This window comes from Oxyura jamaicensis, chromosome 14 (genome assembly GCF_011077185.1).
Source record: "Oxyura jamaicensis isolate SHBP4307 breed ruddy duck chromosome 14, BPBGC_Ojam_1.0, whole genome shotgun sequence".
Taxonomy (NCBI): Eukaryota; Metazoa; Chordata; class Aves; order Anseriformes; family Anatidae; genus Oxyura; species Oxyura jamaicensis.
Window position 1 is genome coordinate 7,653,229 of NC_048906.1, and position 27,798 is coordinate 7,681,026.

Sequence of the window (27,798 nt, forward strand, 5' to 3'; positions counted from 1 at the left end):
GAACGCGCCCGAAGTCCTCAAGGAGGTGCCGGAAAAACCCGAACGGCGCCGGGAGAAACCCGAGCGCTGCCGGAGAAAGCCGAGCGGCGCCGAAGCGGCGGTGCCGAAGCGGCTCGCCGTGAGGGCGGGGTGCCGCCGAGCGGGCCCGAAGGCGGGGCCGCGGGGGGCCGAGCGCGGCCCGGGCGGATGTGAGCGGCGCGGCCGCTTCCTGCTCGCCCGCGGCCCGCCCTCCGCTCCCCTCCTCTCCGCTCCGCTCCGCTCCCCGCCTCGGGTGGTGGCCGCTGCCTCGTCCCCGCTGCCAGCCGCAGGGCGGAGGCGGCCGCGACCCGCTGCCCAGACCGCCGCCCGCCCCTCTCCGCTCGGCAGCAAGGCCCCGCCGCGGCGGCGCAGCCCCGATGCAGGCCATCAAGTGTGTGGTGGTGGGCGACGGGTGAGTCCTGGCACGGCCCTCGGGAGCCCCGGCGGCGAGAGCGAGCCCCGAGAGCAGCGGCGGGGGGAGGCCGGGCCCTGACGGGAGCCGCGAGGGGGGCGGCGGGGCCCTGAGGTGATCGGAGGGGCCCTGGTGGGGGGGGCGCTGAGGGGGGTGGCGGGGCGGCGAGGGGCGCCCTGAGGTGATCGGAGGGGCCCTGAGGGGGCCGGGCCCTGAGGGGGCCCCGAGGGGCGGCGGCGGCGGGCGTGGGCCGCGGCTTCCTGCTGGCGGCGGGGGAGGGGAGCGGAGCGCGGGGCGAGGCGGCGGCTGCCGCCAGCAAATGGTGGCTGCGGCGCCGGCAGCGCCGGGGCTCCGTCCCCTCCCGTCCTTCCCCGGGCCCCGGAGCGCGGCGGGAGCCCTGGAGCGGGGGCTGTGGGGTGCCGGGGGCCCGGCGCTGCCACTGGTACGTGGGGCTCGCCGGGGGGGGGTGGCCGCGGGAGGCGCAGCGCGCACCGGAACGCCCCGCTGGTGTCTCGGTGCCTGCGGCTCCGGGCGGTCTCGCAGTAAGACAGGGCGATCTCAGCACGTCTGGGGTGCTCGGGGGCTGGGACCGATTTTCTGCCTGAGTATGTCTCGGCTGGTAGGGCTCCTAGCCCAGGGTTAGGGTTCCTAGCCCAGAGAGGCTGCTAAAGCAAGTGAAACAGCGTGCAGGTCTGTAGCGTCTGTTACACCTAACACGGTGTTATAAACCAGTCGGAAACAACTTGAGGAGGCTTTTTAGAACCAATTTAACTCCCAAGTTTCAGATCTCAATATAAAGAATGCCGGAATTGGTGGGGAAATAGTTGGTGTGTTATCGCCATCAGCTCAGAGGCATTCTCTCTCTTACTGGTCGTCAGAGCTCAGGGGAACATCACAGGCCAGCTGGAAAACAAGACTGGTCTTATGCAGTTAGTGTTTTTTTTTTTTTTTTTTTTTTTTTTCCCCCTTGGTAGAAACAAAAATCCCAGTGTAGGCTGAGCATAATTGGTATCACAGCAAACTTCTGTAGATGACAGAGGAGTGTAAGTGTAGTTAAATGGGCTCCCCACTCTCTGTAATTTCATGTGGTGGATTAGTCTTCAAGCTATTTGTGTGTGTTTTATTTTTTTAAAATATATTTGAAATCCCTAAAAGGCATCTAAGCATTCTTGAAAGATAAAATTACCTCGTATAACAGATTTGTTTCGTCTTTGCTTGCTGTACAAGCGTTTGAGCAGTAAGAACATGTGTTCTTCCATGCTCTTCTTGCTTGACAACCACCTTGACAAATGAAGACTTCTTGTAGCAGTGTAATTCATTGATGCTGGATAGAATGACTCTGGACTGGTCTTTTGGTTGTATTGATTTTAAAAAACAACTAATAGGGTTTTTATTGTGTGTGGGTTTGTGTTTTTTCAATTCAGCTGAACTGTGTTGTCTATGACGGTGTTGTAAGTAGATAGATGTGATGCATCATGTTTGGGTGGGGAAGAAGTTCCATCTACTTCCTCCTCTGGATTTGAGAACTCTGTACAGACAAACTGAATGGTATTCAATAGTTCGTTCAACAAAGCAGCTCTGTTTTGTCACTGCCTCTATAAATTACTCCTTTTCTAAATGTATTTACTGCTGCTTGTATTGGAAATGAAAGTGGTGCAATTAAGTTCTTCCCATATTTGTGAACAAAATACAGTAGTTTGATTGGTTTTTCTTCCTCCCTAGGTAAAAGAATGTCTCTCTTAAGATCGCATTTTTGGTAGCTTTTTATTACCTCCCCTGAGGTTTCTAGATATTTATTTACTTGAGTTTCTTTGCTGCTTCAAAAGCTTGAGCATTATAGGTATTATTGAAAATGTGTAATGTTTGGCTTAGATAAGGCTAGCGCTTTAGTGTTTCTGTAAAACAATGCAAGTTAAAGATTTGCTTATATGATATAAAACTTAGGTACTGATTTATGCACCTTTTGCAAAGATCTGGTAGGAACAAAATAAAGCTGTAGAAGTACCTGTGACTTCTTTTTCTTAATTTGTAAATGAGTAGGCTGTTTCTGATACACAGTGTTTGTTCTTAGGGCTCTGATTGATAATCTGTTTAGAGACCTAATATGACTAGCAAAACACTGCAAGGAATGCTAGTTGTGTTATCTCATTTTGCCTTTGCTCTCTTCACTGTGAGGATTGTGTCGGGAAAAATAAATGGCAACTGTTGCTTGCACTTCTTGTAGATGCAGGTAAGTGGGAATGTGCAGGACAGATGAAGAGCGCTCCACTTGAATAACAACTACAGGAATCACTGCTGATTGACACTTGAGAGAAAGCAGTAGTATAGGTTATTTTTAGCAGTTTTTTTTTTTTTTCTAAAAAAGCATCTGTTAAGTGGTATGAAATCTCAAGTGATCTTGTGTAAAGCTAGGGGAAGTTCTGTGTTTTGGAGAAATGATTACTGGGTGCCAGCAAAATGGTCAGATTTCATGCTCTGCTGTATGTATCTGCCGCAGAAATATTGTAAGAATGGGAGAGGTGAATGGAGAGTCCCTGTTTGAAAATGGGCTCACCTGGAGTCCCTGCCTGCTAGAGCCGTGCTGTCGAGAGGAGCGGGGAATAATTGGCTTCTGATCAAGTGCAGTGTGTGTCTGGGGAACGTGCTGAACGCCTCGCATCTCTCCAGTCCGTGAAGAGCACAGTGACTTGAAATCTGGAGATTTCCGTTGTTGCCATTTTAAAGTTAATGCATAAATAGATGTAAGTTCTGAGCAGCATACTGGGGGAGAGAGAGTCACAGCGAGTAAAACAGCTCATCAGGAAGAGCATCGTGTAACTAAACCTACAGCAGCAGAAATGCTGTGCTTCGCACCTGACACAGTGAAGTTTGAGTGGAGACCTGGGCTGTGCATCACGTCACAGCAAGAAAGGAGGCACTCCAGGAGTTTTGAAGGCTGCCACCTGTTTGCAGATGTCAGCGTTTCTGGAATGAAACCAGTGAGTACTTCAGCTGGCCTCTATTGCCATGGCTGTGAGTGGCAACAAAACTGGTTTTTAGCTGTGGGCAAGAGGGAGACAGTGCACCATCTGTGCAGCCCTGGTGCCTTCAGAGCGGAAGAAAGACTGATGCAGATCCTCAGGTGGCATTTTTGGTGTCACTTAACGTGGCTCTAGGCAGCCCCAGTGCTGGGTGGAAACTCTGCAGAACTGGTCAGTGTAATGAGGCCTGGGAAGAAATGGCTTGTTTTGTTTGCAGGAGTGAGTACACCTTTGCTTTTATAAAGATTGATTCCGGGATGGTGCCAGGAAGTAGTGATGGATTCACTGCTGTCTTTATAAGCCTTTTGCTTACTGTTAAGTGGTTAAAATGCCGGATTTCTGTAGGCTGTGCTTTTAATTACAGCCAAATGTTACCAGTTGTATTTGATGTACTGGTGGGAGGACAGAGCTATGATTAAGTAGTTGCTAGAAATTTTGTTACAACTAACTAATACTGGCTTAGTGATATTTTAGGGTCTTAATCTTTATGTACAAGGGTTTATACTTTGCCGAAGAATTGGATTTTGAGTTCCTTAGTACATAACCAGACACCTTAAAGGGCAGCTGAAAGTACTCAAGAGGTTGTTATCTATTTATAAAGATAGGTGTTGGGGTTCACTTTTAAGACTAGTGACTATAATGATCTGATTCATGGGGCAATGAGCCAAAAGGCAAGGAAAGCAGGAAACCAAGGATGGAGCAAGCCTGAAACAGGGTTGTTGAACGTGTTTTTTCTTGTTCAAATGACTGATGGGTGCTGCAGATACGCGCTGCAGACACTTCTAAGCTTGGAATGAAACCTTTCACCACCTCCTCCTTGCACTGTTTTGATTAGCCAGAGCAGACTCACCAGTTTCTGAGCAAGGTGAACAAAGAAGCCTGAGCACAGAGAAAAGTTCTTGCTCCACTGCTGAAAATGCCAAGTTTCACATCGATTTGTTAGAAGCTTGCATCATCTGTAACAAGACTGCAGGTAAATGAAGCATCAGACCAAACAGGTTCCAGAGGCATGAGAACACGTGGCCTCAGCCTCAGAGGTTTCCTTAAGGATCTGCCCTTTGCTCCTTGGTGCTGCAAGGGTTTTTCATGTTTGTCCTCTGTGAGCCTGCTTTATGGCAATAGGAGCGCAGTCCTGCGATACGTTGTGGCTGCTGAGACAGCCTGGGGAGTGAAACCAGCACAGTGTCCCTGTGGGGGAGGGAGCAGCTTGCTGAGGCTCCTCGTGCTGGCCTGTTAGTAATGCTCGCTGGGGCAAGAGAGAAGATGGGATCTCTTTCTGTCAGCTGTTAAAGCAGCATAGCTGTGTCGCACTGCTCCCTGACTTCTGCACTGAAGTTTCTGTGAGGTAAATCCCTGTCCTGCATCTGTGGACCAGCACATCTCAAGCTCGTTGCTTTGGGAAAATGTTCAGAGATTGTACATACCGAGAATAGAGAGAAATGGTGGCATTTAACTCGTACAGCTTGGCACGAGAGGGTGTGTGCTGACAGCAGGTTGGGCTGTGGAAGGGGCTGGCATCGCCTTCCCTGGGGGCAGGTGGGGAAGGCAGCGCAGACAGGCAGCTGCCGTGGTGTGGTGGGGGCACAGAGGGCAGTAGGTGGGACATTGTGCTAGGGGGCAGCTCAGAAACATTACACCAAAAAAACGATCATGTGGGACAAAATCCAGACATTTTGCATGCTGAAGCAACTCTTCTTTCATGGCTTGAGCATGGGTGGTGGTGTCTTCAGGTGCTGCTGTCATGTCACTTGTGGGCTGCGGCAGTGTTGGCCAGCGGGAAGTTTGATGGAGGCACTTGTCACGAGCTGGGCTGCACCATAGCTGGGAACTTGTGGTTGTGGCACCTCAAATTCACTGAACCTGCCTTACATCGAGCGTCACTGGGTAAGGCTGGTTGTGTAATGCTGAGCGTTAAATGATTTTAAGTAATACTTTGAAGATGGTCGTTAGTAAATGAAGTGGCAATCCATAGTCTTCCTGACCAAGAGAAGAAATGCCACGATTCAAATGTGAAATTCAGATGTGAATGCCTCAGACGTTTGCAGCAGCAGAGCTAGTAAGCCCGTGACTAAAGCTCATTTCTGAGTGTTTTTTTTTTTTTTTTTTTTTTTTTTCTGTAAAAGCTAAAGGATAAAAAGGTATTTTTAGCAGTAGCATTTGGTTCCTGGGAATATGTGTTGTTGTTTTTTAATATTAATTGTAGTTCTAAACTAAAATCTTGCTGAGTTACTTGAGCTTCTGGCGAGTTTAGGAGGCATATGCATTGAACCTAATGCTGATGGCAAGATTCATCTCTAAGGACAGTAATGTGTCCAAGTTTCTGCTGGCTGGCCTGCTTTGAGCACATAGTTGTAGAGATGCAGTTTGTCTGAGAAGAGTAATTGGGAAGACTGTGAGGCAGTTTGGGCATTTTCTTCCTCCAGGCACTATTTGCAGTCACCCTTGGAATCTCTTAAGCTGTTAAAGGACTCCACTTGGAGTGAGAAGGCAGCATGGGGCCTAATTTTGCTTTTTTTTTTTTTTTTTTTTTAAAAAAAAGGTCCAGTTTCAAGCATTCTGACACTTTAATTGTAACTGTAGCAAAAGTTCAAGTATGTCCTTTGTGTAAGGTTTGACTGCAGATAAGATGTGAGGAGAAGGAAGGAGTTTGCTGCCAGAGTTCTGAAATAAACCTGGAAGAGAATCTTGTCATGCCCCTGGTTGTTACAGGCTGTCCAGGACTAGATGTGTGGGGGAAGGTTCCCAGTTCCTCCTTCAGTACTGGAACACGATTTATCTGTGCTTCAGTTAGTGAAGTGTTGGGGTGGATGGGGACATTCTGCAATAGCCCTAAGTATCATGAGGATTGCTATTTGTATTTTCTCAAGTACACAGAAGTAGTGATATGTTGCAAAACGATACTTTTCAAGCTTTTTCAAACTTATGTAAACTATAAAACTCAAGATTATCAAAATGGATGTTTATATTAAGTCTGATTCCATTACCAGCTACCTTAAGGCCACAGCCTGTAAGGAGTTTTCATGCACAGACTGACACTCTACATTGTTCCTTAGATGACTGGATGTAATCGGTTTTCTTCCCTAAAAGGAGTATTTCTTACTGAAGATGAATGGTTCTTACATGTGAACTTTTTCTTTTTACAGTGCTGTAGGTAAAACATGCCTACTCATCAGTTACACAACCAATGCATTTCCTGGAGAATATATACCCACCGTGTAAGTACTTAAATTCTAAAACCTCCTTTATACCATGTGTGTATGCTTGTTGCCATTCCAGGTTCCTCACTGGAGCCCTTTGAATTGGCTGCAGGCACCCCTCAGTTTCACCTTAATCGTTTTGCTGGGCACCTAGGTGTGTTCAAGGAGAAGCACTTTGGACTTCTGCTATTGAGCATGGTCATACCAGGGCTTGTTCACGCTGAGTCGGTTCTGCTTCTCTGACCACTAAGCCTCCCTGACTAGGGACTAGTATTTACTAACATTTTATCAGTTTTTATTCTCTTTTTAAAATTTCCGTGTTAAGTATTACTCATAATAAGCAGTTTCAAGGCTGTAAAACCTTGTAAAGCAGAGACATAATTGGCTTACGTGACTACAGATGAGATTTTTCTGTTCCTTTTTTTTTTGTACAGTGCCAATCCTGTGCTAAGCCACAGCTCTACAGCTCCTCGGGCATGATTGTGGGGACTCATTTATTTTGGTGCTTCCCATTTTCTTGCATGGACAAATTTGTTGGTATCAGTATTAGTGTAGTTCTCTTTTTTGAGGGCATTTTGGGTGCCAGGGGAGGTGTTTTATAGACAAGCAGCTCCCCTGTCTTTAGAGATGTCTCTATAAAATACATTTATCTGTCTAACTTGCTCTCTGTAAGCACTGATGAGTTTTTCTGGTAAAGTAGATTTTAATGAGATTTTCAGGTGACTTTTAAAACAAAAAGGTCTTGGAAGGGTAACTACTCCTGATTCTCTTTTTTTGTTCTTAAATTCAGTTTTTTGCATGATAATATGTACGTGTTCTTAGTGAACATAGTTTATTCTTAAAACATCATGAAAACCTTTGTGCCTACAGTAGTGATAACCAGGAGCCAGGACAGACATGGCTTTTATTAACTTTGGCGTTTCATTAGAGGAGATTTTTGTGGTGGCTTTTGATTAGTGGGATTACTTTTTTTCTTACCTGCTGTTGTCTTTAAGGATTCCTTGGTTGTTGCTGATGTATCTGCTACTCTAAATCTTACAAAATGAGACAGGCTGTCACTGTTTATTGTCCCACTAAGACTGGAGGACGCTTGCTAAGTGCATCACCTGCTTTGCTCTGTTTGCTGGGACCAATAAGACTTTTGTTGGAAGAGCAATGAAAAAGATGACTTTTGCTCAGACTGGACCAAGTCTGTTGTGCATATTTCTTCCTTCTACCACTCAATACCAGACTTGGTATTTTTAAAAAATAACTTTTCTTGGAGCAGAAGGATGCAATAAATAAAATTTTTATTTTGTAGTCTTCCCAGTTCGGATTCTATAAGAAAAAAATCTGTGTGGGCCCTGTTTTACTGCAACCAAATGCATCTACATTTTCACTTTATTTTTTACTTTCAGTTTTGACAACTACTCCGCTAATGTAATGGTTGATGGAAAACCAGTCAATCTGGGCTTGTGGGATACAGCTGGTCAAGAGGACTATGACAGACTACGCCCACTCTCCTACCCACAAACAGTAAGAACTACAGCGTGAAACTTTACAAATGCATAGTTTTGTCTAACGTACAGATTTCTCTTTTTAAACATTTCATTGTCACATCTGAAATTGTATTTATTAGTAAGTGTGAATTGTTTCAAGCTACCTTCCATCATCCTACATGCTGTAGCTGTAGTATTAGAATCTCTGGTGTGTGTGTGTAGCTATCCAAATGTTAAAATTTGCATCCTCGGGTATTTGTGTGCTGATACAGGTTGGCTTCTTGTAGTTGCAGCCTCAGAATTAGCTTGAATCTTTGATTTTAAACAAACAAGCAAACAAAAAAAACTGGGTGAATAGTCCCATCAACAAGTCCATTGATTTTAAGGTTAACATGCCTGCCAAAAGCAGAGTTTGTTTTTGTTTTTAGGCATGATGTTTGGCTGCAACCTGACACTGTCACTGCTAAGCACTTGATACTGTTTAGCCTCTCTAAAGACAGTACTGAATGTGAGAGGCAGTCCTGAATGAAGATCCTATTGCTATTGACAGAGCCTGGGTTGTGGCTTTCAAATGTACTTAAGCCCATGGCTATTTTATTACTTACTGCAGTTTGTGCTCTAACATCAGTATAAATGTGCTTCTCTCTTCAGGGCTTGCAACTGGTTAAGTCCTGTCTGCACACTGTGCATTTCCTTGTACAAAGCTAATGCTGGAGTAGTCTGCTCTTTTCTTTCCAATGCAACTTCAGCTACAGTTGATCTTTGTAGAAGACTGATTTTTCTAGTCTCTTTAGAGTTACTTTTATCTAGTGGAGTTGTCCTTTAAGTTAAGAAGGGTGGGAACTTGCAGATTTTGTTGTCAATTGTTGCTGATATGTTCAGTGGTAATAATGTAAAACAAGGACTAGTTCCAGTTATTCTACATCGTAACTCCTCTCTTGAATAATATGAATCTTATTTAATGAACTCTAGTGCTTTTTTTAGTAAACTTGTCTTAATTCACAGTTTTCCTTAATTCACTGCTCACTAACTCTTAAAATTTGGCTTTCCACTCAGTTTCAAGACCCAAGATGTGCACAAACTTGTCAGTTGTAGACATCTCTAGTAGAAATGCCAGAACTACCTGCCTTCCCTTGGAGAGAAGCAACATAAATTTGTTTTTCTCCAGTATTGAAATATTCTTAGGATATTAGGAGAGCTTCAGCTTTGCTTAAAATCTTAATTTAAAAAAAAGTATGGTGGGGTAGAAAAAATATCCTAGAAGATCACTCAGTAGTGTGTGAAAGCAGAATTGTAGAGTGCCCGTGTTTGTCTTCAGCCTGCTAAAATAACTGTGGCTTTCTAATAGTCTGTGGAAGAATTCCATATCCATCTAAACATACTTGTTAGAAAGTCTCTTCTGTACAGGCATGTATAACTGACAAGTAAAGGTCTGAAATACCTCCCGTTATTCAGATCGCGTGTTTTTTACAGCCAAAAATGGAACAAAGATAGGGTGGTAAGTCTTGAACTTCTTGTGATGCAGTCTTTGGATCTTAGACTTATGCAATAAGTAAGCTTCATCATCACTTAAAGGACAAAACCCACAAAATTAATGTTTTGGAAAAAAAAAAAAAGGAAGAGAACAGTGGAACTAAAGAAGCCTGACTTCTGCAGGATCTGTATTCCGCCTCCCCCTTCTTTCATTGTGCTATTTAAAAATCACCCCCGCATGCACGTCTTTCCCTGTACATGCACATGAGCACTGGGTGAGGTGGATGCAGGCACTGCCTTTAGTGGGACCACACACATTTCTTGATTAGCCAGCCAGCAGCCCAACAGCTGTTAGTTTCACAGTAAGAACTTTGCTGTAGTGGGGGTATTCACTTGTATCTTTTCTCCTGTATTCATTTTTCTTAAAATATACAGGAATTTAATACCTTCTCCCAGATGTAATTGAAGTTCATGAATATTCCTGGGTATCTGGGGGAGGGAGGAGGTTGTGACAGATTATTGGGATAATCTTGTTTTCTCGAGAGACCAAGTCAAAAAGAAAATTAGCTAGGATGATTCTTTTTATGTGGGATTTGCTCTTGCAAGTCTTCTTGGACAATGCAGACAAACATCTACAGACTTAAGGGGAAGTGTGGTGGCTGGGTTTGTGTGCAGGTAGTTGGTTATGCTGAAGTACAGGGCGGTGCATTTTGGAGAAAAAGCCTTGTTGTGAGTATTTGTGAGCACAGATCGCTGGTTGAGAGAACATTTTTCTCTTAAATCCATTTTGGGAGTAACTTTATCTCATACTGTTATTAGGTTGGAGGAACCAATGGTAAGAATCTATCTTCCAGTCTGACAGATCAACCTATTGCCGTATGTAAAACTTTAAGTAAACTTCAGTCCCAAGTTCTGTACATCTTGTCTCGCTTACGATAGTGATAAATTGGCCCCTATTTTTTAACAAACTACTCTTCTTGGAAATAATTGCTAGATCTGAGAACTTTGTTACATTTCTTATGAGTTGCTAAAGACTAAAGCTTTTCCCACAAATAAATAGTGTTTCCTCCTATTTATTAAGATTGGTAGTGTGCAAGACAACTGAAATCTTGAAATAATTCCTCCACGTCACACTGATATTTTTTGATCTCTGGAGATAGCAGAGGAGAGTGTCTGCATAACATACAGAAATTCAATCACCACGAACTGCACGTTTGGAAAACAGAAGTAGTGGCCATAGTATCACATTATTTGATGTTGTTTCTTTCTTCCTTGGGGACGCTGCTATGGAAACCTCTTGGGGTGATGCATGAACAACTGGGTTGCAAGTGCTTAGCAATGCAGATGTCAGATGCTGACCTAACAAAATGCCTTGAAATGCAGCACAATCAACTAACATTCTGAAATGCCTGATTCTGTAACACATTTGATACTGGAGTAAGTATGGATGCAGAGGTAGGCTGGGAGAAGTTGGGCTTGCTTGAGATGTGTTTAATGAGTTTTGGGTCATACAGCAAGACTTAAGAATGATCTTCATCTGATTAGGTAGAGAAAATTGATTTTGTGTTATTCCAAATGCTTGTAGACAATTAGTATTGTTTTGTAAATGTATACTGTACAGCAGTTAGTGTAAAGATTTGCTATGTAATATTTTTACCTGATCTTATTTATAATCTTCCGTTACTTTCAACTGACAGGTGAGATGTGCAAGATCACCCAAAACATCCACTTTTCTGTCTGTACTTTTTAATAATTGAGGAGTTGCATGTCTTTTAGGGCTTAAAACACTCAGAGTTCTGCAAAGAGCCATCCAACCCTGGTTAAGAAGCCAGTCTAATGACTCTTTGTTTACTGTATTTGTTGAGGATTTGAAGTGTTTCTCATTGAATGTTAGTAAGAGAGAAGGAGTAACATACATGTAGGGCAAGAAGCCTGCAGTGCAATATTAGAGTTGAGGTGCTGGCTACTGCAATAGCTGATTATAACTTTAGTACAATGTTTGTTTCCCTCCCCACCTCTTTGCCTCTGCTTATAGTTGCCTGGGAATGGATTTCCCACGGGGAAAACCACCTCAAATTGTCTTGTTGAGCTGTGTTGTCGACCTTGCCTTTTGCAAGTGTGATATGGATGGCAGCGTGATAAAAATGGTGGTGATGCTGGTCTTGGTCTCATCATGGTGATGAGATTTTTTTTTTTTTCCAAATGGTTGCTCTACCAGGCTAACTTCTATTAACTTGTTTTGTAGGATGTCTTCTTAATCTGCTTTTCCCTTGTGAGTCCTGCTTCTTTTGAAAACGTCCGTGCTAAGGTAAGTATAAGTTGCTACCATTTTATTTCAACGTAGTGTTCATGTCACAACAGTTTCAAGAAAACAGGTGATTTTTTTTGGCAGGCAATGTAAATGTAGTTTGAGAAGGCAGAAATCTATTTCCCTAACTTCTAAGTCACAGAAGTTCAGGGCACCTGCAGCACTGTAGGTGTGAGTTACTCCTTGATGCAGTGATAAGACAGAAGTAGGTTGAGTTTTCAGGCAACAAGATGTTAAGATCGCAAAGAGGAAATCTCGTTTTAATGCAATTTGAAGAAAAATATTTATATAAAAAAATGTAAAAATTGGGTTGATGGCACTTGTTTTGTGGATGGGATAGCATTTAAGTATGTGCTGTGCTACTGCTGCAGTTTTTTCATGCCCCTGGACAGGCTAGCCTATGGCAGTGTGGCCATAAAAGAGCGCTGGTTGCCACAGGTGGGAGAAGTGCAGATCAGGGGTCTGCCAGAAAATGGAGGGGGGAAAAATACAGCCTTTAATAGGATGGATTTTTAAAGTATATGGAAATACTTGGCATTGTTTAAAAATGTTTTGCAATTGTATACTTTTTTTTTTAATGCTACCTTAACAGCTCTTACATGTTCCCTTTAACTCTTTGATGCTTGTAAGAGTCAGGAAAGGCTCTGAGCCTTTCATTTGTCATGTTGTAGAGCCTGCGTGGAGATCTGCCCCCACACACAGTTATTTTGTCTTTGCAGTGGTATCCTGAGGTGCGGCACCATTGCCCCAACACCCCCATCATTTTAGTGGGTACCAAACTCGATCTCCGAGATGATAAAGACACTATTGAAAAGCTGAAGGAGAAGAAGCTGACTCCCATCACCTACCCACAGGGCCTTGCCATGGCAAAAGAGATTGGTATGACTGCAGCTGGGTTACTGGTGGCTTGGTTGAATTCTGTGGAAGAAACTGCAGCTTTATTAAAATAAATGTCTTTTGTGGTACTAACTAAGCAGCAGTGCTTTTTGTAATTGTGGAGAACTGCTTTGTAATTGCCCTCTCACTTCCCACAGGTGCAGTGAAATACCTAGAATGCTCAGCACTTACACAGCGAGGCCTCAAGACAGTGTTTGATGAAGCTATCCGAGCAGTTCTTTGCCCCCCTCCTGTAAAGAAGAGGAAGAGAAAATGTCTGCTGCTGTAAATGTTACCTTCCCTGCCCCACTCCAACCCTGTGCTTTGCTCAGAACGATGGAGCAGTCACATTCAATGCCAAGTCTTTCTGTTAAAAATTAGTTCTCTTCCATAAATTTTGAACCAATCAACAATTTCACGGTTTCATTTGTTTGACATATGAAAGTTAGTTTTCGTTCTACTAAAAGCAGAATCCTGAAAAGACAAACTTATATAAAGCCTTATTTTTAAAATCCTATTCTTGCTCAATTAAGTAAGTGTTGCCAAACTATCTGCTGAACTAAGTTGCATTGTTGTGCTACAACACTAAGCACTAAACTGTTTTTTAAAGATTCTTCTTGAAAATGACTCTAATTTCTGTTAGGAAATGCAGAAACACTTTCTAGTTTTTCACAGTAACAGTACCGTATAATTAGCAAAACACTGCAGCCCGATGTGTTTTATTATTAAATCGTTTCTCAACCAGGGTCATTGCATAGCATTGTATATCAAACCTAAGTCATTGACGATGACTGACACCCTTGAGTCACAGTGTAAAATGCTTTATCATTGGTAAGGGCTTGGTTGCAATCTAGTTCTTGCTGCTGTGATTTAAAAAATAAATAAATAACTATTCTTACTGAAGTGTATCTAGTCCTTTTGACAGCATTGTGTTGTGATGGATAATTGAAATATTGGATTGGATCACCTGATAGTGCCAGACAGTATTTTGACACTGTACAGATCAACTTACACTACACTGCCAGAGTAGTTGAAACTGAAGTGACTTTATTTAAGGTTAAAATTGGTGACCGTTTTCCCAGTCATGCAGTAGTGGAAGAGAGGTTGGTGTTCATAGGTAAATTCCTTTGAATTTCAAGTAGGGCATTCATTTAGGTACAACTTTGAACAGTCATTCCCACAATAGTTGTGTACTAAATGCTTTTCTTGTAGAATTTCTTCTTACTGAGCAATAGAACTTGTATTTTAAAACCTTTCTGATGATAGAAATTTGCTTTTCTTTTTTTTTTTTTTAGTAGAGTAGAATGTTCAAGCATATCTTCCTTATTTTCCTGGTATTTCTGACCCAGTAAGTTATATGCTTTCTGAGGAGCTTTTAGTCTATTAACTAGGTGTAAAAATCATGTGAAGCAGCTTTACATGTTTTAGTAATTTTTATATTTTAGACCTCTAGAAACTATGAACCTTCTCAAATATCACTATTTGCCAGCTATCCCCAACACTGTAACATTACTAATGCAGACAAGTGTTTTTTGTCACCTACATGTCCATGTGCAGCATAGATTGAGTAATGGTAACTTGGGTCTGTGAGGTTCTGTAAATTAGTGCTAATGTTCTGTACAGCCTGAACTGGCAGGAATACGATGTTCAACTACACCCTTTCAACCACTAAAGCAAAACTTAAAAGTTGCAAAATTGTGAAGTTTTTACATTGATCTTTTGCTAATGCAATTAGCAGTATGTTTTGCATGTATGACTTAATAAATCCTTGAATCACATGTGTGGTAGTGTTTGAGTTTCTGAGCAACATTCTCATTCCTGTAACACCACGACCCAGCAGGCTGCCTGGGCCAGTAGCAGCTCTGGGCACTGTCTCCTCAGGGCTGTGTGCCACGGCCTCTTTCGATGCTGCTGAGATGTTATCTAAGAGAATTAAATGCAGGCCTTCACAACAGCTCTTCAGAGGCCCTGCAGCATCATTAGTGTTGTCACTAGCTCCTATAATATTCTGACAACCAGAACAAATGCACGTAGTACATACACACATCGTTCAGCTTATTGTATGCAAATAAAAGTGATGATTACTTATTTTCTTCTAAGTCTTACAGGCTTTGAAAGCTTGTAAAGTGATGGCTCTGGTGCAAGCTACTTTGTTTAGCCTTTTAGCTGTAAATCCAGCCATGCTGTATGTCAGTGCTCCAACCCCCCTCACCTGGAGCTCATCATGCACCAGGGGAGAGGAGGGGCGAAGCTGCAGCAGGCTGACAGCAGTGGTAGCACCACCACCAGATGTGCAGTGGTCAAGGTGCTGAACCTGTGCTACTGCGGGTGACTTACCTGAGTGAAGGGCATCGAGCTGTATAACCAGCTAGAAACCATTAGTTACAGGCTTATACCCAGAATACCTGAACATAAGAAACAAGTTTTTAGCTTGTATTTTATTTTTTCTCCACATTAAGCATCACAGCAGGAACACAGCTATTCTCAACCATGTTGTATGGTTACTTATTTCTAGCAACTTCTTTTAATAAGAAAGAAATGTTGTCGTAAAAAAAAATATTCAAGTAGTACACACTAGAAACAAAGATGCTTTTTTTTTTTAAATCAGTTCCACCATACAAATATATATATATATATATATATATATATATTTAAATTCTTGGCAGAATTAGAAATTGATCTTTTCATTAGTCAGAGCTAGAGCCTAACATGATGAACACAGAGCAAGAACAATTTTTTTTCCTTGTTACAGTAATTATAGTATTAGTTTAGTTTCAAACTAATAAAAGTAGTCCTGTGGGTCAACAAATACAAAAACCAGGTAGATCAAAGAATATTGCACATGTATGTCCAAGCAGCACTTAAACACAACCCCACCACCACCATGAGGGATTACCACAATCTGTAAGAAAAGTAGTGCAACCAGAACTGCTTGAGTTTACAAAAAAAAAAAAAAAAAAAACAACCACCAAAACTAAATTAAAAAGGCAGTATGGGCCTGCCTTCACCACCCACCTCACCACTTGGTTACAAGTGGTCCCTTAACTTACCTGCCTCCTGCCAGCACAAACACGCAGCCAGCTCATGCTGCAGCGCTGCGTTACAGCACCCGCTCTACCCTGAACTCCAGGCTCAGCAGGGGCAGGTAACAGGACAGCACTGCGCACCGGCTCTGAAACAGAACTGGATGATTTTTTTTAAGGTCTGACAGGGCACTGCCCTGCGGAGCAGGGCGATCTGGCCTCGTGCCTTCACATCAGTCAAGCAGTCAGTTGATCGCGCAGCTCTCTTGTGACAGCTTACAGCAGCTGGGCTAGGCCTTGTCCTACTGATCCTTGTTTGGAAAAGCGCAAGCTTCAGCGTAAGAGCGAAATATGCGCTTCAACCATCAACACTGCTTGAGATCACTGCAGAGACAAGGCCACTGAGACCTCTGGTTTGTTATACACAGTATGAGAAAAGTACTGCAATCCACTGCTATATGAAAGTGGAATATATCATGAATACTTGAAACCTGCATTTAAAAACCAAAAGCATACCTCTCTCTTTTCAGCTATGGTTATACGACATTGGTGTTAAGTTCCCGTGTCTGACAAGAAATACAAGACCCGTGTTCCTGAGACAAACTGTTCAGCGCGTTGAGCACAACATCTGGCATGTGGTCTGTTATCATCTTGGGACTTATTAAAATGCTGCTGAAGACTGTTTCGTTTGACCAGCTTGCCGTGTATTTAATATCTGAAGAGCACAACCTAAAAAACACAAAGACTGGACTGTCACAGGTGATGATGCCAAGCCGGGAAGAGGCTTCGTGAAGCTCTGAACAACCTGGAGATGGCTTAGGGAGCTATGAGACCCTCCTCACTGCAGGAAGGTGGGCTTCCAAAGAGCAGCAGGGCTGGCCTTTGGGAAACAGATGGAAATACTGCTATTGACCAGCCCTGAGGACAGAGCTAAGCCAAGCAATACAGTTTCTTTCACCATTAAGGCACAATCCCTGTTAAGGTGCAATCAAATATTCCTGCTCACAAAGCACAGAACACTGAGCAAAGAGCAAGGAGGGGTTAAGCAACACATTCATAGAGGTAACAGCGAATTTGGGGGGCACAAAGCACACAGTGGCATCAGGAGGAGGCCAGACACCAGATTTAATGCTACCTATACTACCTACTTAGGATTTTATTTTACAGAACAGTACATGATGGGGCTCTCATGTGCTAGTCTAGTTGAGAAAAAAAACAAAAAACACAATTAACTGCTGTGCTGTGGAGTAAACGAAGGAGAAAAAAGTGAACGCAACTGAAGTAAAGCAGAACAGCTGCCATCAAGAAAATCTGCCAGGTCTTAGGTGTTGAAGTATCTCACTTATAAAGCCAGTATTAAAATCTTTAAGCATTAAAGATGATATGAAACTTAAATAAAATACTTATTGATGTACTGAATGGGAGGAAAAAAATTTCCCCATCCCTTTTCTTCCCTCTTTTGGGAAGTTAGAGAACTGTACGTTAGAGATTTTTTTGTACTCTGTAAGATGGCCTTGTGCTTTCCAGGTGCCCTTATTCCTGCTTCAGAATGAAAGGGGACAGAAGAAGCAGAAAGAAGCAGGGAGGTGCAGAACAAGGAAACAAACAAAACCACCACAAAAGCTGGCTAACGTATAATAACCAAACATGGTTGTTGGAGATGCAGATGAGAAGCTGAACTGGAAATGCACTTTGAAAGTGAGAAACAGCATGAAGTAGATTTTAGGAAGACAGCACAGTGAATATTAATGAACATATCTATGAATGAATATATACATATTTATATGAATAAATATAATGAACATATAATATATAATTATTGAACATATACGGATATATATATATTAAAATATATTTACTATTTAATAATGAATGTAATGAATCCCATTATTCCACGTACCTCTTAGAGCTGGACTCTTCTACAATATGGATAATCTTCCCTGGAAGATACAGATGCGGATACTGTGGTGGTGAATGGAAGTGTGATTCACCATCAAGGGCATTGTACGAAGGTGACCGATGAACCATTAAACTCTCCTCAGCTAGAAGAGGCTGGGTCAGGGCATCTTGGTTTCTACCGTCCAGCTCAGTTGGGAAGTTATCTGGATCTCCTCCAAACACTTCGTACCAACACCCACGCAACAAAATCTGGTACTGAATTCAGAAAGAAAAACAGCTGAACTGAGACTTGGTGTCTCTTTGAATAGCTTATTATAGTTGTGTGCTTGCATGCACATGATCTGAAATTACAATTCAAGATTAAAAATGACTGCATGCACATACTCCCCAAACTTTCTTGTTTGGTAAAATCTCCTTACTGAATTTTCCCCACAGTAATATGTATTTCACCAATACCCAGCCCAAGACAACAGTAACACTATGTAAAACATTACAATCTTTACCAGGTGGATTATTCTGTGTGGATTCTACTGTGCAGATTTAAGTCTTCTGGCACCTTTATTTTCTGTCTGTTAACTTATTCTATATTTGTGATGTCATCCAAATAGTGCATTACTTCTAATCCTGGGACTACAAGGAAATCTGGTGGACACAGCACATTTAGCTTCACGTATACACAGATGGCAGTTTTAAATCTTTAAACCTTTCCTCCATATCTTCAGTGTCATTTCGCCTGACAACACTGTTCCACCACTTTCAAAACTGTGTTTCTAACCAATAGTAAAGAGAAGAGGTAAGCAATTAACACCTTAAACGGAGAAATATTTGCCTTCCAAATTAATTCTGAAGGGAACATTTAAATAAAACCTCTAATTTCTTTACTTCCCGATACTAAATGGTTATTAATGAAAGTAATCCTATTGATTTTTTTAATTAGTTTCCTTTAACAGCAAAACTAGCAAACTGATCATTTCAGGTCTTGGATGTTGTGCACGATTATCTTTCAGGTCTTAAACCTTCGATGTCCAACAAGACAGCCTTCTAGGATAAGAGGCTATCACAAATGTCACTGAATTAAAAAGGTAATTTGTTTCAAGACACAGTCAAACTCCCATCAGTAAAACAAAAATACACACACCACCTGCCACTTCATTAAAGCTGAGGCTTAACACAGCTGACGATTCCACCGAGTTTTAACCACAAACTGCTTTTAGTTACCTTAGGTCTGTTGCAGTTTGCCACAATTCTCACTATTCTCCTCTTTAAATCCTCCATGTTGGGCATGCTTAATCTGTTCAAACATATACAGAACAAAGTAAAGCCTCCTATTTTATGTAATCTAACTTATCTCTGAAAGAACAATTTAAAAATACTTCCATCTCACCTTGCAACAAGGTCCTTTCCAAGGATGACTGAAACAATGAAGTGCTTAGTGTAATCTGCAAGTGTTTTGCTAAAAGAAAAGACACGCTTTAGATACACTGAAGAGACATGCACAATTTAGTTTTATTGTGGTCACTATCATTGAAAAATAATACCAGAATGCGGCAAGAAGGACGGCAGCATTTGCAGTCAGTTCTTCAGTGGGCCTTCAGACCCCCTCACATACAGAGGACAGAGGAGTTTTGATGCTGGTTATAACACTATGAGTGCATTTTATTTCTGAAACATTTATATGTTCCCCCAAGAACTCAACTGTAACTAAGAATGGAGCAAATACAATTCTACAGGAGAATGTACAGAAAAACTTAATACAGTCAAGCTCACAGTCATCATCTAACATATCTGTCAACCATCTTAAAGTTCTTGACATCTGAGATAGAGAAGCAAATTACAGAAGTCTTGCACTTACCTTAAAAGTCCTCCTGGAGGAGAAAAGGCATAACATTTCAATGCTGGGAAAGAGTTCCTTAGCATGATTGCCAATATGGAAGCTGTTCCACCACCCAAACTGTGACCAACTATCACAAGTTTGTACTCCTACAGACAGAAAAAGAAGACTGAAACATAGACACAGAAAAAGCTTGGTGTAACTTTTCTGGCAAACCAAGTCATTTGGAGGGGAACTTACTGGAGCAATTGTGAAAGCCTGGTTTAAAATTCCATCATTGATTAGCTTTTGATAGATGTAATTTGCAGCTTGAGTTATTCCCTGCAAGACAGCATTTGAAGTTAGAACGGTAATATTTAATCTGCAGTGTGATACATGTATACTTTCAAAGCAATGCTATACTGAACAACTTTCTGTTTGCAAAACCATCCTTCTCTTTTAACATGCTCCTGACAGTGATCTAACTATAACTAAGTGGTCTTGGGCAGAATGGCTAAAAAGCTTTCAGAATATTTAATAAGGGCATGAGGTTGGTCAACAGGATTACAAATTCTACCTTGCAGTGCCAGGGACAGTATTTGATGCAACAACAAAGCAACTGAAATAATTTGTTCAATCCATCTCATCAAGAGAATGCTCTTCCAGTTTAACTACAAGATCCCAAGTATTTCATTTTCTTACTGCAGAGATAAATTCTGAACAGCCATAGAGTGCACACACCTTATGTACAAAGCCATTCTCTAGAACATCCTCCAGTGTCAAGTCTTCACAGTCTGCTGACAGATCAGTGAGAATGTCCTGTAAACAAAGCAGCTTTTGTCAGAGCTCTCTGCAGGGCTTCATGGCTCACGGGTCACGCTGTACTGCTTAACATTCTCGCAGGAATGATCATCATGCCGACTTCCCAGTTTGTAAGCAGCCAAACACAACTGACACCAGAACAACACCCAGGCAATCATATACAACAATCACAATAATGATTTCAGCAAGTATTTCCAAGCTGCAAACACATGCTGCAAATACACCCTCACTCACAGTACAAAAGAGTGACAACTGTCCTCCCTCCACACTCCTTCCCAGAGGCACAGGGAAAATCACCCACCCAAGGACAGGAGCGTTTACACCTGAAGCCTGGAAGACCCATACATGTAAGTGGGTTGTTTTTATATGTGCCACTGTAAAACGATTTTCTCTAGGTCCTAGGAGTTCACCCAGTTCTATAAAGCCAATTACACATATCAGATGGATGATACCTCAAAAGACAAGGTTCCTCTCACAGCAACCACAATAGCTTCTTTTTTGTGATCCAAAGCAACAAAAAATGGAATCTCATAGATCTGGAGGGAAAAACCGTATTCAGTAAACATACCAATTTTTTATAAAAGCAAGCATTTGTCCTCACCTTCTGAAAGCTCCCTTACTGAACTCTCTATTCTGTTATGGAAAGAAGCTGAATTGTTTTGTTATCAAGTTATTATTAAGTGCCTTTATTGCAATACTGAGACAGATTTATGTCAAAGGTTTCGTGACTGTTCCCTTAGACTGAAAAAAAAAGGACTGAAGAACATGTTCCAGGGCCTGTTTTAATTTGTTTTTGAATCTTGTGCTTTCTAAATGTTGAAGGCAAACCAGAAACTTCACCCCCTGCTTTCACTAATAATTAACTTTTTTTGGTGAATGCCTGTCCAGATTGTTTACCTTGTTATGAAAACTGATATGAATGAAGTCTCTGTACTGCAGTCCTGTTATTTTTAGGATGGATCCAAAGTGAAAGTTATGACGATCACTGCCCGTTATATCAGAATCTGTTGGTCTACTTCCGCAACTAACAAACACAGAAGAGAAAAACTTTCATGGTCAAATTTTTTAGGTTTCCTTTCAGGAATCAAACTCATTACATTTGCAGAATGATTTCTGCCAGGAATCAAAAGCTCTCTCTCTTTTTTTTTTTCCCAATACTACTATTAGTCTGTACAAGATATTACCTCTGCCCACAAACCTGGTTTTGCCCGAGCAGCATGCCATACATTTTCAACTATAGGACTGGCAAATACAACATTGTTACAGGACTACCAGCAGAGCAACCAAGGCAGTAAGAAAATAATTCTTAAGACTAGGGGCCAATGATAGAAAATAGAAACAAGCAAAAAGGAAATTTCAAGTAAATTCCCTGCAGCAGGCTTCTCTGATGTTTTTATCCATTGTATAATGTGATTTTTTTACAAGGGATTTTTTACAAGGGATTTATATTTCAGCAAATTAAACAATTTCATGTTACTAATTAATAAAACCATGGTTGCAGTCATAAACCTCAGTGGTCAATTAACTATGTGGTAATCCTACGTAGTATTACGCACACTTCAACACTGACTGTAAAAGATTTTTTGAGTAAAGGGGTCAGAGGGAATAAAACAGAAGCTAGAGGTACAGGGAACTTTCCCTAATTCCTTTTTGGATTGGGAAAACTGCTGATACATTTATTTCTACATGTACTTACCCAACAGACAGCTCTATAAAGCCTCATTTTAAAGCATGGTTTAACTCTAATACTTCTTTGGTTTAACTCCAATCAGCTCCAATTCCGTTGTCATTTTGCTAAATCAATTTTATCTCAATCACAAACTATTCTTAAGAAACAAAAGCTAATCTGGTGCTGAGGGTGGAGAGATGTTGATTTTATGAAGGATAACTCTACCAGTCAAGCTAATCTACTCCCATGAGTGTTTTAATTTAATGAAACAAAAAAAAACTGCTATTGCAACTGTTTTGTTTCTGCTAACACTAGTTAAATAAAAGAAAGCTATATGCTTTTATGGAATGTTACATGTTCGTGATCCAACCTACCAGTCACCATTGAGCTTACAGAGTGCAGTAAATGGGTTGGTGTATATGTAGTAGGGCCAGCCATAAGCAGCTGCAGCAAACAGCATATAGTGAGCAGCATTCTCCAGCTCAATGTCCAAACCATCAGTCTGCAAGAACAAGGGGAAAGGAGGAGGGAGGAGGGAGAGAAAGAAGACTGTGTTAGGCAACCCCAGAATAAAACCTGAACACAGACTACTGAAAATTAAGGCATGATGAAATACTTTTCAAAATGAATACCTCAGGGTCTAAAAGGAACTTAGAATAGCCACTCATTCCAGGAAAATAATCTGTATTTATTTGCACAGCTATAGAGCTCAAGAATCTTGAAAATCTCTCATTGAATTATTTCTCTTCCAATACTTATACACTGATAAGCTCAAAGGAATGGCTAAAGAGCCTGTAGCAGGTCTCTCTGGAAGGGATCTTTTAAGCATGACTCCACATTGCCTGGTTTCAAAAGTAACTTGATAGGAATGCTTTGGTTGAAGTAGAATTATACTCTTCAGTGTAAAAAATTATACACTTCAGACCAAAAGAAGATAAAATAATTTACAAAGATGTTTTACTGTAGCAAAAATCACTTAGCAAACTGTAACCCATCATCTCTATGCATTTAAGGAATGCTGGGTTTCCTTCTTATCTGGTCTGGTCATTTGTATCAGACAGAATTTGGGCAAACCACAATACTTAAAGACTACTAAACAATTTTCCTTTTCTCTCACATCTCTTCAACAATGATCTTAAATGATTCCTTTTTGTACTTAATTCCCTCCGTTCATCCATTCCGTGGAACAGAAGCACTATTAGTGTAAGTGAATACACGCTGAGAGCTAGAATTTTCAAAGAGCCAAGACAACTTATACCTCTTTTCAAGATAAATATCGCAGGAACATAAATTAGGTACCTTTGAAAAATCCTACTCTTAAAAAATCCTACTCTTCAAAAGCTGTGTCAGTTTGGATTCATAATCAATTTCCAACCAGTCACTTTTAAGTTGTATTTATACAAAAAGCAGACAAATGTTTGACTGCAAATTCATCATGATGTTTTCCCTGTGTTTATTAACAAGTTGAATTGTGAATTTTTATAGCAGTGTTTAATTTTGTCAAAAAAAAAAACTGGTGCACCAGGCACTACAACAACCCTATCTTACCACAAGAGATGATGGAGAATGACAGAGGACTTCTTCAGGCTCTTTTGGGCAACTTTCCATTTTATCTTGCTCTTGATGGAGTAGAATCAGACCAGCTGCTATGTCACTTGGCACCAGATCAGTGTCCTGTTCAAAGAAATGAAAGAATGCTTAACACCATCGCATACTTCAACATGTCAAAACAATTTCGTAAGAAAAAGCACATGGCATTCTATTCTTTTCAGTTTATACAAAAACTAACTACCCTCTCCCTACCTTTAGTACAAAATGAATGTTGTCTTCAATAAAGAAATGATGACTTTACACACTATTTTTATAATTTAACAACATAACCTACAGAGGACTTGATCAGCCAGATAACAAATAATGATCCAGACGTTACTGACCATTCTATGCCACTACACGAAAAGCTCGTTTCTCTATACAGCTATTCCTACTCATTGAATACTGAGAACAAGAAAGAAGGATTTTACACGGGAGAGGAATGAAGGGCTTTTATTCAATTATCCGGGACAGTCATCTCTCCATAAGACTCACACCCTTTGCCCTATAAATCACGGGGTGTGCTGTAGCTGTAAATCAGCCTGCACTAGTACCGCTTAATAAACAAGAACTACTCATTTTGAAATCATGAACACAGCTCAGAGTCCACTGAATCACAATTCCTTGAGCAGTGACATAAATTTGAGCTAAAATACTATGTCTGCCTAGTCTTGCAGTCTACATTCTCTGTTTCCAAAAAGCAACTTCCTGCATGTGGACAGCCTACCCTGGTGTTTGCTCAGAAGTCATTCAGGCCACGAAGACTGCCGTAACATGCTGTGGGGCTCTTTTGTTTACATAGGCAGAAAGCAGTCTGATTTTTTGCTATGGTTGACTCCTTACTCGCAGTCAGGAAGCAAAATGCCTGGATCTTCACATACTGAGGAAAAGAAAATCACTCTTGTTCTCCTGACTAGATACCTAAGGAGAAAATACTGTTTTCTCAGCGGCCTCAGACTTGTGATGGGAGAGACAAATCAGAGTTGTATACACTGTGTGAGAATCACCTTTAAATTTGCAACTAGCATATTCAAAACCTGATTTCAGGCAGAGACCTCTGGCTGAACAAAGGCACACATATCAACATCTGGAAATTCAGAGTTAGTCAAGAAAGAACACTAAAAAAGCTTTCCATCTTACTGAAAAGTAGTTGCGGAAAAGCTCTGCGATACTTGTAAAAGCCACTCGATGGTCATCATCTTGCACAATACAACAACACATTAACCTGATTCGTTTTTCCCAGACTCTGGTGGCAGTGTTCTTCACATTAAATAGCAATTGCCCTGACTGGCTGCTTTCCAAGTTCCGATTCACACCATCAGTGAGGTAAAACGTCTTTTTTCCTCCAAGTGGATCAAAGACAATTAGCACTCCAATGATGGTAAAGATGATGATAACCCAGCTGCAAAACAGGAGGAAGCAGGATGAAAGGGCCATGAAACCAGGTATTTCTGACATATGCAAGAAAATAGAACTACAGGTCTTGACAGACAGAAAACAAAGTTAGGTACCAAATACCACACAAACATAATCTGTTACTGCCAGAAGAGTGCATGGTTTGTTGTCAAGCCTTCAGTTCACTAGGTGTAAGGACAAGGCTGTTGGCTCATTTCAGCAGGGCACCAAACTCAGAAGCACAGCCCTTCTCACTTTGGAAATAGAAACCCTGGTACACAAAGGCTTCATTTTTCTCTACCAGTTAAGTGATCTAGTCACTCCTCGCTTCACCTTTATCTGGTTTTCTGCATTCCCATCTAACCTTCTTACCCTTTCTGATTGTCACCTCCTTTCTTTCGTCCTCGAATGAATGCACTCTTGCAATGCAGGAAACTCAAGCTTGTTTATTTAGGGAAGGGCATGAACTCATTCTACTTGTCTAGACTAAAAAGCTTCTCTTCATTCACAAAGAAAATGTGAAGAAACCAAAATAATTCATAAGAAATATCAAAGCCCTCATCTACTGGTAAAGCGTTCACCGAACGCATACAAAACAAGTGGAAGCACTATTTTCTGTTTCACGTGAACCATCAAACTTAATTTGTGGGTGGCAGAGTGGAAGACACCTTTACCTTGCAATAACTGTCCCCAGGATGGCGTTTATCACAGTCTTCTCGCAGTGCACGCTGCTGTCTGACACCCACACAGCTCCTACAATAGCCCAGATGAATTCAGGCAAATAGAGAAGTAGGCGAGTATAAAGCAGCTTGGGAAGTGATTTTCTCGGGCCTGGATTAGAAATTGTTCCTGAAAAAATTGGGGAGAATTTAGAACAAGAACAGCTTACAAATGCATCTTAAGTACATAAAATCCTACACAAATAACTTTCTGAGCTGTACAGAAGTAAGAAACTTAATTGAAACTACAAGCAATCCATTGCAGCTGATGCACTTTTGCAAGATATGACTAAATATGCCTATGCAAGGCAAAGTTTACATCATACTTCAGGTGAGGAATGGATTTGGGATAAATTCCCACAAACTCCTGTCAGAGACACTGAGCAGTGTTCCATCCAGCTCTGGGGACCCCAGCACAGAAATGACATGGACCTGTGAGAGTGGGTCCATAGAAGGGCCATGAGGATGATGAAGGGGCTGGAGCACCTCTCCTGTATGGCAGGCTGAGGGAGCTGGGGGTGTTCAGCCTGAAGAGGAGAAGGCTCTGGGATGATATTACTGAAGCTTTTCAACACTTAAAGAGGGCTTATAAAAAAGGTGTAGAACATCTGTTTACACAGCAGACAGCGATAGGACAAGAGGGAAGATTTAGCTTTGAGGTTAGGAGGAAATTCTTCCCTCAGAGGGTGGCAAGGCACTGGCACAGGCTGCCCAGAGAGGCTGTGGATGCCCCATCCCTGGAGGTGTTTGAGGCCAGGCTGGATGGGATTTGGGCAACCTGGTCTGGTGGGTGGCAAGTGGGTGGAACTGCATGGGCTTTAATGTCCCTTCCAACCCAAACATTCTATGGTTCCATGGTTCTAAGTCATGTGCTAACAGCAAATGTAGAGGAGATTTTCAACATGCTCTGGTGGCAATGAACATATTATTGTTAGTCATACTGAATTATTGTGCCCGTTAATTATTTTAGATTTCTGACTAATAAATACTGTTAACAAATACATATATTTGCTAACATTATATTAGCGTATATATTAATGCTGAGAGTTACTTAAGTTTGACTACCATTAAAGTACTTTAACTTTTTTTTTTTTTTTCCTAAAATATTAACACTGGAAGAACATATTCATATTCAAATTTTACTAGATATGTCTAAGACATTGTTATTAACTCTTTACCTTGCATACTGACGTATACAAGAGCGGACAACGCACATATTATAGCAGCGAGGAGGACGAGGAGGACGAGCAGGTAGCTGTGCAGTAATCCTCCCCCGGGACAGTTGAACTGCCCTTTGTGAACGGTGTAAAGCACGAGGATTCCGATCCACCTACGGGAAGGTAAGATAAGGAAAGTTGTAGCTGGAAGGGAAAAGCGAGCACTGCAGAGACCGTGTGCCACAAAGTTTTCATCCTAGTGACCCCACAGACAAAGGAAGGGAGTTGTACGGGAAACTGTGGGAGTTAACGAAGGACACGCGACAACAGGTACAGAAAGTCGAGCAGCGGGCTGGCTGCACGGCGCGGACCCCGCCGGGAGCCGACCCGCACGGCGGTAAGGCCGCTCTACACCTCGGGCAGCAGTACGGCCCCTTCAGCACGGCGCCGTGACCGGACACCACGGCGCGGGGCCGGCCCGGGGCGCACAGACCTGGCGCTCACCCGAACGCGCTCCCCGCGCACCGCCCGCAGGCCGCAGCCCGCGGGGCACCGGCGGGGGGGTGCTGGCGCCTCACCACAGCACGCGGAGGGACAGCTCGAAGGCCCCCGGGAGGACGAAGTCGTCGCTGCCGATGGCCCAGCGCCGCCCGAACACCACCAGCCCCGGCATCCCGCCGCACGGCCCGGCCCGGCCCCGCTCGCCTCAGGCAGCGCCCGCCCCGCCGAGGCGGTGCGTTCCCGGCCCGCAGCGTCATGACGCAGCACGCGGCGCACGCGCCCTTCCCGCCCTCGGCGCACAGCTGGCGGGAGGGGGTGGGGCCGGGCTGCGCATTGCCCGCGCGCATGCGCTAAGGCCGCACGACGCCCGGACTGAGGCGCGTGCGCAGGGCCCACTGCCTCCCCACCCCCCCGCCCGGCCCCGCTCCCCT

The 27,798-nt window shown here is 42.3% G+C and overlaps 2 protein-coding genes across 4 annotated transcripts; one reads left to right on the plus strand and one right to left on the minus strand.

The window, feature by feature from the left end:
* The first annotated feature begins 6 nt into the window (after window positions 1-6).
* Window positions 7-14,560, plus strand: RAC1 (Rac family small GTPase 1). Of its 2 annotated transcripts, none has more exons than XM_035339699.1 (7): window positions 7-131; window positions 167-430; window positions 6,594-6,665; window positions 8,045-8,162; window positions 11,844-11,906; window positions 12,626-12,785; window positions 12,941-14,560. In XM_035339699.1, exons 2-7 carry the CDS (start codon window positions 396-398, stop codon window positions 13,069-13,071), a joined length of 579 nt encoding a protein of 192 aa, XP_035195590.1. In that variant the 5' UTR covers window positions 7-131; window positions 167-395; the 3' UTR covers window positions 13,072-14,560. The 2 variants fall into 2 exon arrangements, with proteins under 2 accessions (XP_035195590.1, XP_035195591.1); XM_035339700.1 differs by lacking the exon at window positions 7-131 and adding an exon at window positions 10,418-10,474.
* DAGLB (diacylglycerol lipase beta) lies at window positions 14,078-27,793 on the minus strand. 2 transcript variants are annotated; one of them, XM_035339689.1, is made up of 16 exons: window positions 27,774-27,793; window positions 27,445-27,567; window positions 26,888-27,039; window positions 25,665-25,839; window positions 24,736-24,997; window positions 23,554-23,679; window positions 22,380-22,507; window positions 21,234-21,360; window positions 20,789-20,872; window positions 20,256-20,333; window positions 19,776-19,856; window positions 19,557-19,684; window positions 19,089-19,157; window positions 18,923-18,995; window positions 17,706-17,959; window positions 14,078-16,534 (listed from the first exon to the last, which is right to left on the minus strand). In XM_035339689.1, the coding sequence occupies exons 2-16, from the start codon at window positions 27,537-27,539 to the stop codon at window positions 16,342-16,344; spliced, it is 2,025 nt and encodes a 674-aa protein (XP_035195580.1). In that variant the 5' UTR covers window positions 27,540-27,567; window positions 27,774-27,793; the 3' UTR covers window positions 14,078-16,341. The 2 variants fall into 2 exon arrangements, with proteins under 2 accessions (XP_035195580.1, XP_035195578.1); XM_035339687.1 differs by lacking the exon at window positions 27,774-27,793 and having other exon boundaries at window positions 27,445-27,625.
* Window positions 27,794-27,798: the final 5 nt, after the last annotated feature.